General features: G+C 38.3%; 1 protein-coding gene across 2 annotated transcripts in view; it reads right to left on the minus strand.

The window, feature by feature from the left end:
• GPM6A (glycoprotein M6A) overlaps positions 1–19,711 on the minus strand; it is a 342,376-nt gene that overhangs the window by 39,118 nt on the left and 283,547 nt on the right. For both annotated transcript variants that reach the window (XM_047714058.1, XM_047714051.1), the window contains exon 2: positions 6,902–7,094. In XM_047714058.1, coding sequence (XP_047570014.1) covers positions 6,902–7,094 — 193 coding nt within the window. The remainder of the gene's footprint in view (positions 1–6,901; positions 7,095–19,711) is intronic.

Raw genomic sequence — 19,711 nt, forward strand, 5'->3', positions numbered from 1 at the left:
AGGACGATGCAGAAGACTCAAAGTGAGATTCAGAGAGAGAGACCGGAGGGTGTTACAGAGCTGGCTTCGAAGATGCAAGGCGGGCCATGAGCCAAGGTCTACAGGTGGCCTCTGGAAGCTGGAAGAAGTAAAAATACAGATTCTCCCCTGGAGCCTCTGGATGGAACACAACCTGCCAATACCTTGATTTCAGCCTATTTCAATAAACCCAGTAAGAGCCATTTCAGACTTCCGATATCCAGAACTATTAAAAAAAAAAAGAATAAATTTGTGCCTTTTTAATCCATTAAATTTGTTTTAATTTGTTACAGCAGCAATAGGAAGCTAATGCTCCACCCTTACAAAGCGCATGGTAACAATGATCATTTCAGGTGAATCTCTGTAAGAATCTCTGAATCTACTGTACATACAATCTCTGAATGTATTGTCAACGTGATATCCAGAAAGTCCGAACCAAAAAAACAAAAAACAAAAAAACCCAAAAAACCCCACAAAAAAACGCATTGAGAACAAATTAGGGGGCTTATTCTCTGTTTCCTATACCAGGTATTAGCATTCAATTTTTCTGATAATTTGACAGTAAAGACAACAGCATCCTTTTAATTTTCTTTTTTCAGTAGTGTGGATGAACTACTACTACTACTATTAGTTGTATTAGTATTTAATACTTAGTAGTATTTAATACTTAACATTTAATAATTAGTAGTAGTTGTATTAGTATTACTACTAATACAAGCTATTAACCATTTGTATTCCTCAATGAAATGTTTTTGTATTTTGACTATTTTTCCATGGCAAACTGTATACTTTTGCTGTTGAATTGACTCTGCCTTTTTAAAATTAGGACCTCTTGTCATGTAAGTAGTAAATATATTTTTCAGTTCTCTGTATATTTGTTTTTTTTTTTAGTAATACTTCAATGAGTAAAATTTAATTTATATTATATCAAATCCATATATAATTTCCTTTGTGATATCTGATATTTCTTAGTTACTTCTTGCCCCATGATATATGAAACCCAATATATTTTTCTTCTAGTTTCTACAAATTAGTTTATTCTTAAATTTTAAATTTATCTGAAAGTCTTGGCAAAAATGTGAATAGAGACATAATTTTAAATGTATTTATAACTACTTATATACAGTTAATTATCTTTTACTCCCTCTATTCTGGTCCATTTGATATATATATTTTTTTTATTCCCGTGCTCTACAGTATTAATTATTGTAGCTTCTCCATTCCCTCTACTTCTCAACCTGATGCATCCTGGAGATCAGCTCAAGTACTGAATCTAGCATTCTTGGATTCCTATCTGTTTAGCCTGATGTAGACAGCACTTTGCTAACATATCTTTCCCATGTCAGGGTTTGAGGAAAATCAATCTGTCTTGTTCTATTCAATCCCTAAGGATTAGCATAGTAACTGGCACATAGTATGACCCACTATTTTTTGCTGAATAAGTGAATTCATTAAAAAACAAATTAGACAAAAGATTAGCCTGAAAAATGACATCTGCATATTTGAAAACAAAAACACAGAAATATAATAAATATAAGCTTTAACTATGTTTCCATACTTGCTATTCACAATAACCCAATTTGCAAAGCAGGCAAAAACACTAAGATTGTTGCTCTTGAATAAAGACTAAGGCTTAGCAAGAGAATTAGAGGTTGTAAGCATCTCAGAACTGGAAGTTCATTGCCGGCCTTGTCTGAACGCCTTCGTTCTCAGGCAAATCAGTACATTCCAAGGCACACCAAGTGCTCTTCAGAAAACTCTTGACTTGGAAAGTTCTTTACACTGAGTCAAAAACTATTTCCCTATAAAAATGAAACAAGATGAAACCAGGGAGGGAGACAAATGATAAGAGAGACTCTTAATCTCGGGAAACAAACTGAGGGTTGCTGGAAGTAGGGGGGATAGGGACAGGGTGGCTGGTGATGGACACTGGGGAGGGTATCCAAGCAGATTTAGAAATTTACATAAGGGAAGTTGAGAGCAAAACCAGTTTCTCTATTTTATCTGTGCTTACTGCCTGCTTTTGCTTTAGGCAAACAGAGATAAATTTTTATGTGTGCATTCAATACCAAAGAACTCATTATCTAGTAACCTCAGTTCTGGATGCATTAAGTTCAATTAACAGTATTAAACTTTGAAAATAAAATATATTCACTCTAGAAATCAAGGGTACCAGATCCTAGACCCTCACTATAATTTGTCAAAACCCAAACACAATCCCTGTCTAATAAATTACAGGGGGAAGTATTTGTGAATAAGACTGTCTCTTGCTCGGTCTTCCAGACAGTTACTCAAGAAGCCAAGTCACTTAGCAAAATTAGTGGTTTGGATCGTTTGAGATCTAATTTTCTAACCAGTTTCCATATTTCATTGTCCTTTATGAGTCTGCTCTGCAGAGGTAAAATGCATCCCCTGTTTCTTGTTCACTCAGCCAAAAGACACTGACGGATCACATAATATTACCTTGCCAAGGGGCTCTCAGGTAAGAAAGGCTGAGTCACAGATCAGAAAATGATCTCCTCATCATATAGCAGATAATGGTGAGGCAGGGAACTCTCGCCAGAGTGGAGTGGGCCTGAAAGGAGGTGTCAATCTAGAAAAAATTATAGTCGGAGTGTAAGACTATCCTCTAAGGGAAGCAGTGGGCTGGGCCACACTCTCATTGTCATAACACTTTGGAGCCAACAAAAGACCACAGACTTGAAAGGGATGAAGAGTCTTTCGGAAACCAAGTTAATGAGGAGGGACAGAGTGATACTAAAAAGTATATTGGTGGGTCACAAAAATCTTTGAGAAATTCCCTCTAGTCTCTATGGGGATGTCCACTTCTCAAATGGAGTATGACACAACGGTTTGATGGATGACATCACTTTGGTCACGTTCCTCTGGAGAAGGCTAAAGGTATTGAGAATTTTATGCCCAAAACACAGGTTGCATGAGAATGGAGAGTATTCCTACATGTACTTATAATATTATTTCTTATACGCAGATTTATTTATGGGAAGTCAGTTTTGCATACAGACAGATGCTTAGTGAAATGAAATCGTCATCGTTCACTGTGCCTGAATTCATGTTCCTTCCTGTAGACAAGGAGATGTGGACCATGTTGAGATATGCACATGTGTTTAAGGGAAAGAAGATAGGAAAGAGACAGAGATAGAGAAGCTGAGATAAAGAACGAAGGAATCCTCAGATTCTGACGACCACAGGAGGACAAGTAGAGGCTTGAGCAATTGGTTTTATCTTTTAGTTCACATATCCAGTAAACAAATTTCTTTTCCTTTATAAGAAAATGAGACAGGAGTGCCTAATTTGGTTGAACCAAGCATGTGAACTATAGAGAAAAAAACAGATTATAAATGATTAAAATTGGCCAGTGAGTGCTTTCTTTCCATTCTATTACACACTCTTTTCCAAACTTACCTTAGCTTGTTTCCAAGCAAGTTCTATTTTCTGCAAATCCATCTCTCAGCCACCGCTATTCTATATTTCCTTATTTTATGCCCTCTGTTTCCCCTTCCCCATACCTATTCCCCTGATATCCCTGTAAGGCAGCATCCCATAGGATAATCTCTACTTGCTCTAAACCTGTATGTGAATCTTTGCATGCAGTCAGTTGGTACCAATGGTATCTAGTAGTTTATGGTACCTATCTTCCCTCTGTTTTCACAAACAGTTTACTGATAAGGAAAGCGTCCGAATTCCTTTGATAGCTTCACAAGCCCTTGTTTAAGAATTTTAGTTATTTGAAATATAAAAATAATTTGAGCACTTGCTTTTCTTCCAATCAAAATGGTATTCTTCCCAAAAATGCATTATTAATCTCACAGTTAACTTCCAATGGGACAGAGCAAAGGTAAAAGTACCAAATTAAGCATATGATCTCTGATTTCTCTTCTGAACTACCCCCTACACTACTCCTTCAGAGCTTTAGTAGAATTCTGTGATATATTAAAGTCTGCTGTCTAAATGTCAAGTAAGTATCTTGACAACGGTTTCTAATAGATGTGTACAATCATCTCATGTCATTTATTAGACTCATGATTTCTTACAAACTTCTATTCTATATCTAAAGTTAGCAATTTGGGTATAGCCTAAATATAGAGAATCTGTAGATTTTAAGGACATCTGTGGTAGCTTAAAATAATGCACAGTGAAAACATATTTTGTCCAGTGTAGGCTGAGCTAAAACTAAAAAGAAAATGTCAGTTTTATCACATTAAAATATATCCTTGCAATCATTTTCTTCGGGATCTCTGCAAACTAACCTGCAATAATTCAAAGCATTTTCAGATCATTCAGTCATATTCTAAATGACGACTATCACCTACAAACTTCCAAGGATCAATCCATGCTATAGAGCTAATGTAATGGAAATTGACAAACTGTCTGCTAAGGGTTTAAGGAATTTAATTTAATGAATGATGGTAATTTTTCAAAATAATCTCTAAAATAAAATTACATTGGGAAATCCAAAGAAACTGATGTAATTCCTTTGTCTTTTTTTAGGTTATAGTTTTTAAAATTTGCCATTAGCTCATTTCCATTAGTCACTGATACTGATGAAACTCTAAATTGGTACTTCAGAGTTAGGGACTGTTTTGAAATAATTTCAGTTCTTTTTTTTAAATATTTTATTTGTTTATTTGAGAGAGAGAGAGAGAGAGAGGGAATTAAGCAGGGGGAGTGGGAGAGGGAGAAGGAGGCTTCCTGCCAAGCAGGGAGCCTGATGCGGGGCTCGATCCCAGAACCCTGGGATCATGACCTGAGATGAAGGCAGATGCTTAATGACTGAGCCACCCAGGTGCCCCTGAATAATCTGTTCTTAACTGAGTGGGTCATCAACTCCTTTCTCCTCTTAATAACTATGTTGGGAGAGGTTCTCTGTCTCACACACCTGCTTTGTCATTTTTTTTTTTTTAAGATTTTATTTATTTATTTGACAGAGAGATCACAAGTAGGCAGAGAGGCAGGCAGAGAGAGAGGAGGAAGCAGGCTCCCTGCTGAACAGAGAGCCTGATGCAGGGCTCGATCCCAGGACCCTGAGATCATGACCTGAGCTGAAGGCAGAGGCTTAACCCACTGAGCCACTCAGGCGCCCCTGCTTTGTCATATTTCTTACTTCATGGCCAATCTTTCCCAAAATTTAATTGCCAATGTATTCTAGATAAACATAAATATTTAAAATAAATTTTTCCTTTTCCACAAAATTTTACTATGCACTCTGTCCAAGGGTACAGACCCTCTACTCTGCAAAGGAGGAAATTCTTGCTCTATTACATAATAGAAATGTGTACTATGTTTCTCTTTTCTTTACATAAAAATAAGCAACTTTAGGGGTGCCTGGGTGGCTCAGGGATTAAGCGTCTGTCTTTGGCTCAGGTCATGATCTCAGGGTTCTGGGATCCAGCCCCGCATCAGGCTCCCTGCTCAGTGGGAAGCCTGCTTCTCCCTCTCCCACTCCATTGCTTGTGTTTCCTCTCTCACTGTCATTCTCTCTCTCTCTCTCTCAAATAATAAAAAAATCCTTTAAAAAAAAGAAATGAGCACCTTTAATTAATAAAATAATAAATATAATCTGTGAGCAATATTTTATTCAAGATTGTCTGTAGGGGATGGGTTATTTAAAAATTTAGCAATATGATGTATTTTCTGGTATTGGAATTGGAGAAAAGTTATCTTCTATCTAGAAAGTTGTGCAGGTTGACCAAGTGTTGTCTTAGATTAGCGTCTTGGGTTGTAATTACACACCTCAGTGGGAACTGGCCCTGGGCAAATAACACATATCCCTGACCTTTTTGATCGAGTTGTGAGAGTAAAGGGCAAAGTCACTCTCACCAGCCATATTAACTACTGATATTTGTTAACTCTAAACCCATCATATTCCAGAAAAAAGTCTATATAAATTAAGAAGGTTATTGAATTTACTCAGAATGACAAAATACAGCAACATGAAAAATATTACAAAATTGCACAGTATCAAGAAGCATGAAATAAACGCAAGAGGTTGTAGGAGCCATAAATGCTATGGTGGCCAACGAAATGGAAAGTCGACTACTGGCTGGGATTATCAAATACAGTGTACAAATGAGTTATTTTCCTTCTGTGGGCACTGCATCACTGACTAAATGATCTGAATCGGGACTTTATTTGGGGCTAAATTCAATCCTAAACATTAGTTCTCTGTGATCTTAAGCAATAAGGGACTGAAACTTGAGCAGACTTTTACTTCCAGACTGTGTTTGAGTTACTTTTTAAAAAATATTAAAGTTTAGCAATCCCAGGAGGTTGCAATTTATGAGTGAAATGTACCTTTTAAGCATAAATCAGGTTTCCAGAAAGCTGCTCAATATTATTGATGATTTGTTGTTAACAGAAGTCTGATAAGAACCATTCACCAAGATTTCTTAGAGGTCCACATCACTTCTGGGAGGCAGGGAAAGAAAGATGGTACCATACCCAATGCTGAATTAAAATTTTTAAAAATGTGAGGGCACCCACAGAGTTTTGGTAATTTTTCTAGAATTAGCAGCAGAGTCTACATTTATACCTGGCCCTGATCTCTATTCTCTGCTCTGTACTACTAGAACACCCTCTGCTCAGATTGGAAGATCAGACACAATTTGCAAGCATTCCACTTAATGGTAACTGAAGTTCTGGTAAAACTTGACAGTCAAATTAATATATAAATTAAGTCTAGATTCAGTTGGCTCCTGATCTTCTGCTCTCTGTCCTGAAGTCATGGTAAAGTTCCATGTTCTCTTGACGTGTGTATATAATCAGGGTATTTGTTTCTTCCTCTATAACACTGCCTCCCTATTCATTCGACACACAGCAACATGAACACACTCTCAACACGAGAAGTGATGCTAGAGGGACTTACATGGTAAAGACGTCGAGTGTGTCTCCAGCGGTTCTCGCCATCTCGAAGTAGGTTTGCAGGATGTTGACCGTTCCAGAGAGTGCTTCATGGCCGCAGCCACAGAACAGGGCAACCCCAGCATAAAGCAGGATGGTGGCGATCAGGGAGGCATAGGGAATGCCTCCCAGGCATTTAATACAGCACTCAAAACACCCTGCAGAAGACCAACGGAAAATAGTTAGGAATGAATATTGTTTCTCCATCTAATTAATTCTTAGAAAAATGTGAGCCTTATAGGAAAGCATATTTGCATTTGTAGGTAGTATCAGGTCAACACGCGCAACCAGCCTGCCCTGGAGGGTAGAAAAATCAAGTTACTTAATTATAGACCCATTGTCCACAGAGAAGAGGATATTTAATTCCCTTGAAGTCTTCTTCTTCTTCTACCCACAAACCAAAAGAAGCCCTTCTGTCCTGACCCAGACTTCCAGTAATAACCTTCACCACATGCACCCACAGCATTCTCTCTTGACTTCATTGCTGCCCAATTTCATCTGCTTCTGTTTTTATTTCAATGACATTTATTCTATGTATCTCCTTTTAGCTGTGTTTTAAAAATAGTGGGTCAAAACCTGTTTGTTGTGAACCCAATTTAGTAAACTTTGCTCAGCGGTTTTCAGGAGGGAAAGAGAACAGACTAGGCAATATCCACGTACACTGCACTTAGTAAAGCAAATCATTTTAGAGGCTTCTGAGTTCAGATATTAATTTATGTTACCTTCGTAGTAACTCAAATATGTAATCTACTTCGTGCTGTAGCATATAATTGAAAAAAAAAAAAAAGAGAGAAGGATACTGAAAAATGAGAGACCAGGACAGGTAAAATCCTTGTTCTACCACTGTGTGGTTTTTGGCAAATTCATGCTTTTCATTTCATCATTTGTAAAAGGGTGATGGTAAGAATTCCCCTCAAATAATTCTTGTGAGCATTAAGTAGGTAATCACACTACTGGGTATTTACCCAAAGAATATGAGAACACTAATTCAATAAGATATATGCACCTCAACATTTATAGCGCATTATCTACAATAACCAAATTATGAAAGAAACCCAAGTGCCCATTGATAGATAAATGGGTAAAGAATATGTGGCGTATGTATACAATGGAATATGACTCAGCCATAAAAAGAATGAAATCTTGCCATTTGCAACAACATGGATGGAGCTGGAGAGTATGATGCTAAGTGAAATAAGTCCGTCAGAGAAAGACAGATACCATATGATCTCACTCATATGTGGAATTTAGGAAACAAAACAAATGAACAAAGGGAAAAAAAGAGACAAACGAAAACAGACTCTTTACTCTAGAAAACAGATGGTTACCGGAGGGGAAAGGGGTAGGTATGGGTGAAGAAGTGCTGGGGAAGAAAGAGTGCATTTGTCATGATGAGCACTGAGCAATGTACAGAACTCTTCAATCACTCTATTGTACAACCAAAATTTTTAATATGACACTATGTTATGATATACTGTATGTTATGACTGTATAATATGACAATGTATGTTATTAAATATAATAAATTAATTTATAATAAATAAATACATGTAACAAATTTATTATTATATTTAATAAATTTATTACATGTATTAAACATAATAAATTATAAATTTAATTTGTATATTAAATTACAATTTAATTACAATTAGAATGTAATTTAAATTACATTACATTACAGTGAGCTAATCCATGAAACAGTGTGTGCCATGAACTAACCACTCAATAAATGTCCGGGCTACCACTACTAGACACACCTTTAACTCTATTAAGATTAACGATGACTGTGTTGTAGTATGGTTTTCAAAAATACTTTGACTACAGGAATCACTTTTGCTTTTTAAAGTTTTTTCACATTAGTCTTTTGAAAGACAGCTTTCTAGTCTATGACATCAGAAAAGCATGGTTGTTCATATTAAAAATAAGTGTCAAAATTTGCTAGATAACCTCCAGGAGCTTAACTAGAAATGCTTAAGTGTGTATGTTCTGCAATAAAACATACTGACGAGGTACTCTGTACCAGCTGCTGGGAAGAAAGGAAGCCTAAGTAAGGGGCTGCGAGGCTCAAAGCAACTTCTCAGATGATCTCAGTTTCCCCTCCATCCCGCTGTGTGTGTTTGTGTCGTCGTCCCCTCCCCCCCATCTCCCCTCTATATATTCTACTCCAGAGATTCCCTCCTACTCCTCTCCTTTTGGAAATTCTTGATTAAATCTCCTTTTGTACTGCTAAAGCCTCTCAAAAGCTCTCTACCTAACTGGCTCTTCCTTTCTGCAGAAACAAATAAAGGAAATTGGAAAATGGTTTGTTATTTACTGTACTTAAGTAAGTCACAGGAAGATCTGTGTGCACTTTATCTAGAATGCATATGTTTATAGTAACATACAATGCATGTGACCATTGTAAAGTTCCTGTGTGAAGTAATTTTGTATTTAGAGAGTGGTCCATCCTGCTAATTTTCATACTGGAAAATTATGGAACTGAAAAATTGGAACTGGGCTTCTTCTTTTTTTTTTTTTTTAAGATTTTATTTATTTATTTGATAGAGATCACAAGTAGGCAGAGAGGCAGGCAGAGAGAGAGGAGGAAGCAGGCTTCCCACTGAGCAGAGAGCCCGATGCAGGGCTCCATTCCAGGACCCTGAGATCATGACCTGAGCCAAAGGCAGAGGCTTAACCACTGAACCACCCAGGCACCCCTGGAACTGGCCTTCTTCGAAGAATTATGGCTCACCTCATCTGCCCCAGAGGCAAAAAAAGACATCTGAACATTCTTCACTTACACAGCAATTGTTAGTACAGGAAATCATTTCCTGAACATTCCTTCCCTGACATACATACACACACACACACACACACACACACACACACACACACACACAATGTGGGGAAGTAGAAAAGGTTAGAACAGCTTGACACTTCATATGATAGGAAGAGATTTCGCTAGCAGATGGATGAGACCAGAGTGTGCGGTCTCTGAATATCACTGAACACAGTTTTGAGTGGAGATAAACAGGATAGCATAAAAATCTTTGAACTATTCTTTGTCTTTCCATGTTGTAAAAAATTCACCTTATTGATTATTTAAAAATAAAGAATAAGAAACAGAATTGGTACCAACACAAACAGGAGTTACCCTTATTTTGGCGAGTGCCCCCAAACAGCCCTATGACTTCAAATCTAATTCCTTTGTGATTTCTCTCCTCTACTATTCTGGAAGAATTCGATATAGGTACGTGGGATTTCTTCTGCAGGCACTGAGGTGTCAAAACCAAATTAATGTAATCAACAAAAGCCTTCAGAATAGAAGTTTAAATATAAAGAAAAAAGTCCAAACATTAAATTCATAGATAGGAATTACCTCTCCTGGGTCTTATTAAAGCTTCTAACAAAGCAAAAATAAAATCAGAATGAGGCCCAGGGGCAAAGGAAGTGGGAAGCCTACAGATGATCACCAAAATGCTGCTGAAGACTTTTGCTTAATTCTGCCAATCTGAATTCTGATTGAGAGTCAGGTTCTACTTATGTCACATTTTCTCTGTTGTGGTTTTGATGGACCGTTACTAGGACCCCCATGAAAACAAGCCTAGCTACCTAGACCCCATATATCTCAGGGGAGGGAGGGTGGTGGTGGTTATCGGTGTCATAGTCGAAAGGATTAGTTATAGTAATGCCTTTTATTTTTAGAAAAACATGAGATCTCAATACTACGGAAACCCAATCTGACAACCCCAGTTAACCGGCATTTCTGAATGAGTTCAAGATCTCCAAATTAAATGGCAATATTTCTTTTACTCCCTATTTAAATGTTGCCATTTAAATCCCTCAGAATTATATTAACCCTATTGACGAATACAAATTTCTCTAACCCTCCCTTACTGCCAAGTCAGGCTACACCCCGTCAGTTGGAGTCCTGATCCTCTGCAAAGCTTCCACTCAAAATAAAACACTTGCAGAATCTTATCGTGCACATTTTGCACTTGTAATGGGCTAGTTCCTAACTACCCCACCATCCTCCACAGGGCCTGAGCTGCCTATTACATTTAAAAGAAGACTCAGAACTCCCATCTGGGGAAGCAGCGCAGCATTTCTGCCTTCTCTCCAGCTGCCAGAATCCCACATAGTTGCTGGCAGGGGAACTTCTTTCCACCCACAGTGAGAAACAGCCTTGGCAGAGCAGCAGAATCACCATGGCAACCGTGCTCTGGGGCCCATGACATGCTCCCAACAATCATCCTTTAAGGCTGAGGATTCGGCTGCCCCCCCCACCACCACGTTTCTACTACACCTCGAGATGAGAAACCACTCCATTTAATGATTATCAGAGAAAGTGTCGTAAGTGGAGTGTTGGCACTGGAGAAAACACATTTCTTGAGAAAATCTCTATTAAAAACAATAAAGACTACTTTACACAGGAAACACTTTCAAGACTAGATATGATGAGAATAGGCCACCAATTCTCAGGTAGAGCTGCTGGTTCAAATACTGAACATGGAATTTGACATGCTATCCAGGAGACGCGACCAGTATGCACAGAGAAGCACGTCTCATACATACTAGCTCCTGGTTGCATTTTCTCAAATGAATGAACACTATGCCTTTACTTTCATATTAAAAAAAAAATAGTTGGGTGCCTGGGTGGCTCAGTTGGTTAAGCAACTGCCTTCAGCTCACGTCATGATCCTGGAGTCCCGGGATTGAGTCCCGCATCGGACTCCCGGCTCCACGGGGAGTCTGCTTCTCCCTCTGACCTTCTCCCCTCTCATGTTCTCTCTCACTATCTCTATCAAATAAATAAATAAAATCTTTTTTAAAAAAGAAAAAAATAGCAAAGGAATTACAAGACTTTCTTTTCAACACACTCTAAACATTAGCATTTATCTGATATTTAGTGGGGTTACACACTGACTTGTCCTAATATAAAAATTAAAAAAAAAAACCAGAAGTTCTTGACATACTCCATATTTTTCAGAAAGAGGAGATACATGATTAATGTACTCCCCTTTAAACATCGTGAAGTAAACACAAGCCTTTGCCTTGGCTCATTCCACAAAGTTCACCAAGATAAGTCAAGGGGAAAGAATGTAAAGGAAAAAGAGCCTGGAAGATAAGCAACTGAGAAGAGAGTCTAGCAACACAGTGGTGGATTCTGGAAATGAGACTGACAAATGAGACTGACAATTTTATTCACTGATAAATACTTCCTAACACCATTTACCAATGAGTTGATGCTTTCTCTACTGAGCTACAGTGACACCTTGGTCATCACCGAGTACTCCGAGAGGTCTGGGTGTATTGAGGAGCTGTCTGTTTTGGTCCACCAGTGTCCTGGTCTGTCCCTGGGTCAATGTCACACTGCCTTATAATATGTTTTCACTTGTGGTGGCGACAATTCCCCCATTTGTTCATCCTCCTCATGTGTATCACGCTATTAATCTACATTGCCATGTAAATTTCCGAAAGTCTGTCTGATTCCATAATTTAACTAACTGGGATTCTGAATGGTATTTATACACCGATTTTGTATCTAGAAATTTTGCCAAATTCTTTTGATGATCTTCTGAATTATTTTGATTCTGTGAATTACTCTGAATTTGTTGATAATCAGATCATCTGTGGAAGTTTTGAGCTTTCTTTCTTTTCATTATTTGTACCTTGCATTTATCCTTCTATGGGCTTATTCTGTCAGATAAAATGCAATGAGAAGAGTAGAAACAATGAGAAAAGGGCACCTTTTCTTGTTCCTCATAATAAAGAAAACACTTGCCATGTTTTACCATTAAGTGTGATGTTTGTTGCTGGTTTATTGGTTAAAGAGGTAACACACTTTTCCCCATCTGTTGAAATAATTTTGTTGTTTCCTTTTATCTGCCATTTCAGTAAGTTTTTCTAATTTAAACTAGCATTCCTTGAGAAAAATCCAACTGAGTCAGACTGTATTTTTCATACATTGCTGAACTCGTCATGCTAACATTTTGTTCAATACTTTTGCATTTATCAATTCATTCCACAAATAGTTCCTGAGTCTTCACCAGGTGCTCGGCAGTATGCTAACTGCCAGAGCTGTGGAAGTCAATCAGTCAACAAAAAGCTCTGCTCTCTTTCTAGAAGCGGGAGACAGACAATAAGCAAGATGCAGAAGTAATAATATATATGAGATCGTGAAAAGTGCAGAGCAAAAAAACCAAAACAGGGAAGAAAGCATAGGGAACATGGGAATAATGATTTCAGTTTTTTCAGGAAAGGAATAACCAAGATGACATTTTAAAAAAGACCTGCAGGAGACAAAGGGCTGTCCACGAAGGAGAAGAGGGTTTCAGACAGAAAAAGTAGACGCTAATGTCCTGAGGCAGGTGTGTGACTAGAGTATCTGAGGAAATTTTAAGAAGCCACTGGTGGTAAAATAGAGTGAAGGTGAAACAAAGGAATATAAAATGAGGCTAAAAGTGTAGTGGGTGAGGATAGGGATATCTATGTTAATGAGTGTAATGAATGTGACCGACATCTAATTTTTGCTCTCTTGTTTTGGAAGCAGGTTTATCCCAGTCTTATAAAGTGACCTCCTTTTTCCATACTCTAGGATTGTGGGACTGTCTGCATCAGCTTTAGCTGCACCATAAATATTTGGTAGAACTAGTTAGTAAAACCATTCAGAATATGTATGGACTTTGTGGGAACAATTTTAACTACTGATCTAATTTGCTAATGGTTATAGAACTAATCAAGGTTTCTATTTCTTTTTAAGTTTGCTTACTAAGTTTACTAAGTTCAATTTTATAGGCATTTGGAAATTTTATATAAGATTTAAAATTTACAGTCAAGTTGTAGGTCATTTCGTTTTACAGTATTTTTAATTTATTCATCATTTGCTCATATCCTTTTGTCTCCTCTGATGATTCAATGTCCTTCCTTCCTTCATTTCTGCACCCCTCCCCTCCTCCATTCCCCCACCGCCTCCCCACCTTTGTCTCTCTTCTGCTTCTCTCTTTCCCTATTCTTAAAGTGCATCATCGGGTTGCCTATGTTGCATGTTCCATGTTTGCTACCAAAAAAATTTCAATTAATTTTAAACATCACATTTTATTTTTCCATTCAGGCGACAATATTTCTAACCCAGGTTAGTAGTGGGGCTCTCTGGCCGCTAGAGCCCACTCAGAAACTCAGGCTGAGAAAGGAGACATCGTCTGGAACATTGCCCATCATAACCTCAGAGTAAGAAACAACAGGGAATCTCACCAGTTAAATATTCTGAGCTGCAAGTGACAGGTGCCACTTCCATTCCCAGACCAATGGCTAGACAGAGTCAACACACCTCCCTCTCAACCACAAAGAACACAAAGTACAATTCTACCATGTTCCCAAGAGACAGAGGGCCCTGAATACTTAGCAAATAGTACTAATAACTATCATAATAAAACCCCAATGGTTTTTCAATATTATTATTCTTTTCAAACAACCCTTTTTGCTTGATTGTTTCATGTTTCATTAATTTGTTTTGAAATTATTTCTTTAATTTTAATTTACTGGGGTATATTTTGCTATACATTTCATAATGTCTTGAGATGGTTGCTAAGTTCATTAATTTTTGGTCTTTCTTTTCTTTCTTTTTTTTTTTTTAAAGATTTTATTTATTCATTTGACAGAGAGAGATCACAAGTAGGCAGAGAGGCAGGCAGAGAGAGAGGAAGAAGCAGGCTTCTGAGCAGAGAGCCCGATGCGGGGCTCGATCCCAGGACCCTGAGATCATGACCTGAGCCAAAGGCAGCGGCTTAACCCGCTGAGCCACCCAGGCGCCCCTGGTCTTTCTTTTCTAATAAAAATACTTTTTAAAAAAGATTTTATTTATTTATTTGACAGACAGAGATCATAAGTAGGAAGAGAGAGAGAGAGGAGGAAGCAGGCTCCCCACTGAGCAGAGAGCCTGATGCAGGGCTTGATCCCAGGACCCTGGGATCATGACCTGAGATGAAGGCAGAGGCTTTAACCCACTGAGCCACCCAGGCACCCCTCTAATAAAAATATTTAAGGAGATAAAGTCCCTTCTAATTTTACTTGAATCAATTTCACAAGTTCTAATATGTGATCCTTTTATTACTATTCAGTTGTTAGACTTTTCTAAAGCCTACTGTGATTCTTTTTGATACAAAATTTATTTATGTACTTGTTTCCTCTGATTCTTTTAATTCCCAAATATATAAATTTTTCTTTCTTTTTTTTTTTTTTTTTAGTTTATTATTTGTATCTTAATGGCATCATTGTTAGAAAACATGAGCTGTAGGATAGCAATCTTTTCCAGCTTGCGGGTGACTTTCTTTAAATTAAATCCGAAACCTGGGTTTTTCCAGTCTCTCTAAGGTAGCAGAAATTAGGGTCACAAACGCGTAAGAAAGATGGCTTGTGGGATCAAACTGTGGGGGGACTTCCCCCTCCCAACCCATGCAAGGTAAAAGGTAATTTTCTTTACTACCCTAAATAGAACATTTGTCATTGTTGTTGCTATCTTTATTATTTGTTTTGTTTTGTTTTTTGTTCCATCTTCCACTAAAGCCTTTTAGAGTCCTGGTTTTTTATACTATGTATTCCAAGTTGACTTCATGCCTTGGGTAAAACTCAGGCTCTGTTTCCTAACCTCTGCTACCCAACAATCACATGTATAGTCAAGGAGACCAAGAATATGAAATGACCCCAGAGACTTCCTGGCGGCTTCAAAGCTATCTTGCTTATCCCCTGAACTGCTTTTACTTTTTTCTGGCCTCTGAGAATTCTACTTACTCTCTTGCCAGAATACCAATGCATACAAATATGAGTAAATACATTTTGATTGCATCTATGTTTTAAAAATGTCTATTTTAAATCCATACACATATTAATTCCACCATCTTAAAAATTGTTTTGCAACAGCAAAGCTCTTCATGTCATTTAGTCGACCATACTGCTGGTAGGCAACTTAGATCTGATAAGGAAGTCCAATATCCTCATCTAAATATGCGGTTCACCGTGAAAAACAGAGAAAATGAAGATTGACAAATTATCAGACACTCTAAAACAGTTTCCTAGAATTGAAGAACATGAGTCTCCAGATTGATAGGACTTTCCTTTCTGGATGACTCCCTTTGTGGAGTCCTTACCTCCCCACAACCTACTGCCTGCTCCTCAGCCACGCCAATACCAAAGAGTAGAGAGGCTGAGGTTGGGTCGTATGGCCAAGACAGCTCTTCTAGTTACAGCTACTGGGTTCACGGCTAATAAGGGTCTTAGACAAGACATCAACGTGCAAGGGAAATGTGACGTTCACACTAAGTTAAAGCAAATGACTTCACAGGATGGGTGCTGACAACGTGTAACAACTCAGTTTAGCCTTAGGATCCTTAAGTGTCTGTGGAGATGTTAGTGGCACAGAGCCAACCTGACTTTCTCCTGTCCTATTATGCAAGGAAATACGTCCCTTGGACAGAAACAGTACAGTCACCATTCCATCAAGACTTGCCTATACTAAGTTTCTTTCACTAATTCACACCTTTTTTTTTCCCCCCTAGAGCTTATTAGCAGCATGGGCACTGAATCACTCTATCAATACACAGTGATTGTTTTTGAGCACCTACTAGTTATGTACATTGGGTGTGCAGGAGTGACCAAAAAAACCACGGTCTCTACTCTTTTTGAGCCTCCATACTAGTGAGAAATAAAATTAGAAATTGCTAGCATCTTTTCAGAAACTTTTCCAAAAATATTCTTTCTCAGGATCTAGTACTGTGATATCTTGAGTGTCCAATCAGAGCAGCAAGGATCACAGCCTGGCTTATCTATCTTATCTAATAACATAAAAGCTCAAAATTATGCTCTTGGAGTATGCTTTACACTGCAAAGTTTATAGCAGACAGACTTTGGTAAACCCTTTAATTAATGACATGATCATTTATATTTTTAAAGCACTCTAGAATATAGCCCACATAATCCCCAAATGTTATTAAAATTTTAACTAACATTTTATTTAAATATATTCCTGGGTTAAACAAAGTAGAGTTAAACATTTGAATACTTCAGGACAAATTATCAAGACAGCAAACTAAAATGACAGGTTTTGAAGTTATATATTTTAGTCATTGATACATACCTGTAATTAAACAAATCAGTTCCCAATTTTAAAAAGAATATCTTGGGGCTCCTGGGTGGCTCAGTGGGTTAAAGCCTCTGCCTTCGGCTCAGGTCATGATCTCAGGGTCCTGGGATCAAGTCCTGCGTCGGGCTCTCTGCTCAGCAGGGAGCCTGCTTCCCCCGCCCCTCTCTGCCTGCCTCTCTGCCTGCCTCTCTGTGTACTTGTGATCTCTCTCTCTCTGTCAAATAAATAAATAAAATCTTAAAAAAAATTGAAAATAAAATAAAAAGAATATCTTGAAAGAGGAAAAGAATATGCAGATTTTGGAGATTTCTTTTCCCCTCTTAATTTTGTGTCTGGGTACCAGAACCAGAAGGGCTTTTGTCAAAAATGGAGATCCCAGGATTTCCTCCCTTGAAAACTTTGTTTTTACCCAGTGCTTCAGTTGGTTCTAACATGCAGACATAGCAGGATATAGAAACAGAATTGTATTAAAAAAAAAAAAGCAGAATTGTATAAAAGTCATATGAAGTGACTAACGTGTTTTAAGATGAGTTGATAGTGGCATGGCTACACATGTAATACAGGGATTAAGAAGGGTTTATTCTAAGAATTCTGAACATATTATTAAGCAAAGGATGGAGTTTATAACTAAATGACACCAATAAGCATTTTTTGAGCGATTCCAATGCATCAGAAATATGCCACGCCTTTAAGAGACTGACTGTGTGATCGCCACAGCAACCAGAGGAGGGCGGTATGATTACATGCAGGCAATTTTACAATATTATTGAGGGTCAATACTGAAAAACATGTGAAAGCAGATGTAGTGTGGACTTTCCAAGAGAATAATGGCATTTTTCTTTCTAAAAACATTTTATTATGGAAATTTTTACAATATTAACATTTATGACTCAGAGAGTTAAAAAAAAAAAAAACGATATCGCTGATTACAGAACATTCTGTGCTGGTCAACATGACTTAGCAAGAGTGTTTGGATTAATTAAGCATATTTCCCCGAGCAGAAAAGTTAATTGCTTCGATAATGACGAGAGCCATACTCTCTCGCCGTGATAAGTAAGGCCCGGAGGGTGAGCGAGCAGTCAGGTGGAGACAGCTCTCTCACGTGCCATCAGAGCCATCAGAGCCATCAGAGCCATCCCCAAGGGAAAAAGAAGCGGAGAGTCAAACTGCTCTGAGTTCCAGACACCCGTGAGGTTCTTTTTTTTTTTTAAAGCTTTTATTTATTTATTTGACAGACAGAGATCACAAGTAGGCAGAAAGGCAGGCAGAGAGAGAGGAAGGGAAGCAGGCCCCCTGCTGAGCAGAGAGCCCGATGTGGGGCTCGATCCCAGGACCCCAAGATCATGACCCGAGCCGAAGGCAGAGGCTTAACCCACTGAGCCACCCAGGCGCCCCCACCCGTGAGGTTCTTGTACAATCTTGTTCAGATGGTGCTTGGAGACCCAGTTAATCCCCTTATCTCCCCCTGTTACGAGTCGACCAATTATCCTAACTATCAACGTGGCTGGTTTCCTAACAACTTTCAAGATTGTTCAAAATGTTGCTTGTTTGTTTGTTTTTCGGGTTATCCATCGGTGCCTAATGAGCCATCCCCCAAATTCATTGGCCTAAAACAGCAGTGTGTTATAATTTCTCACATCTGTCATGGGGTTATTCGACTCAAATGGACAGTTTTCATTTGGGATCATTTAGGCAATTGCAGCCAAAATGTGGATGGTGCTGGAGGTCGTCTGAAGGCTTGAGTGAGGTAACGTCCAAGACGGCGTCTCCGCTTGCAAGTATGGTGCCCCCACCACCTTGCCTGGAACAGCCAAGGCCGCCCTGGGGACATCTCATTTCAAGTGGCTTCTCTAAGTGGTGCTTAGGTCTGTCTCACAGCATGGTGAGGACATTATCGATGGCTTCTATCAAAGCCATACATCCTAGAGAGAAAAAGCAGAAGTTTCCAATCTTCTTAAAGGCTGAGACTGGAAATGGCCGAGCATCATTTTTGCCACATTTTACTCTCAAAGTAATCAACAACAGCTCAGATTCTTGGAGGCTGAGAAGTGGATTCCAACTGTGGAGGGAAGGAGTGGTAAACGCTTGCAGCCATCTTTAATTGGCCACAAGATTAGCCGGTTTGAAACGGAACTCCCTACCCCAAGGACGACTTTGTTTTCCTCCTGACTCAACAGCTCCCAACCTATCCTTTATCTCACTTGTTGACTTTGTTTATTGATACTCCACACCAAAATGTGAAAAGTGTAAGTTCAAAGATTCCTGGGCTTTGTTCATTTTTTCTATGTCCCATTCCTACAGTAATACCTGCTCATGGTAGGTGTTCAATTATTTGCTGAACAAATGAATTAATTGGAAAATCTGTCTCAACAAACAACTAGGGCAGGTCAAAAAGAGGTCATTTTCCTCACACTTTCCACCATGTCTACCCTGCAGACAAATGGAAAATTTCCTACTTTGGGACAAATTTGGGGAATGGATATTGGTTACAACATTATTTTACTTCTTCTTCTTCTTTTTTTTTTTTTTTTTTTTTTTTTGGTCTCATATCTCTTGTTTTTATCAGCTTATTTTTCTGTGTAACATGTAAAGAATGTTTATGTAGGCTGGCTGGGGAGATAATTCAAAAGCTCTCCTGTAATGGATCATCTTCATTTT

The sequence above is a fragment of the Lutra lutra genome, chromosome 2 (genome assembly GCF_902655055.1).
Source record: "Lutra lutra chromosome 2, mLutLut1.2, whole genome shotgun sequence".
Taxonomy (NCBI): Eukaryota; Metazoa; Chordata; class Mammalia; order Carnivora; family Mustelidae; genus Lutra; species Lutra lutra.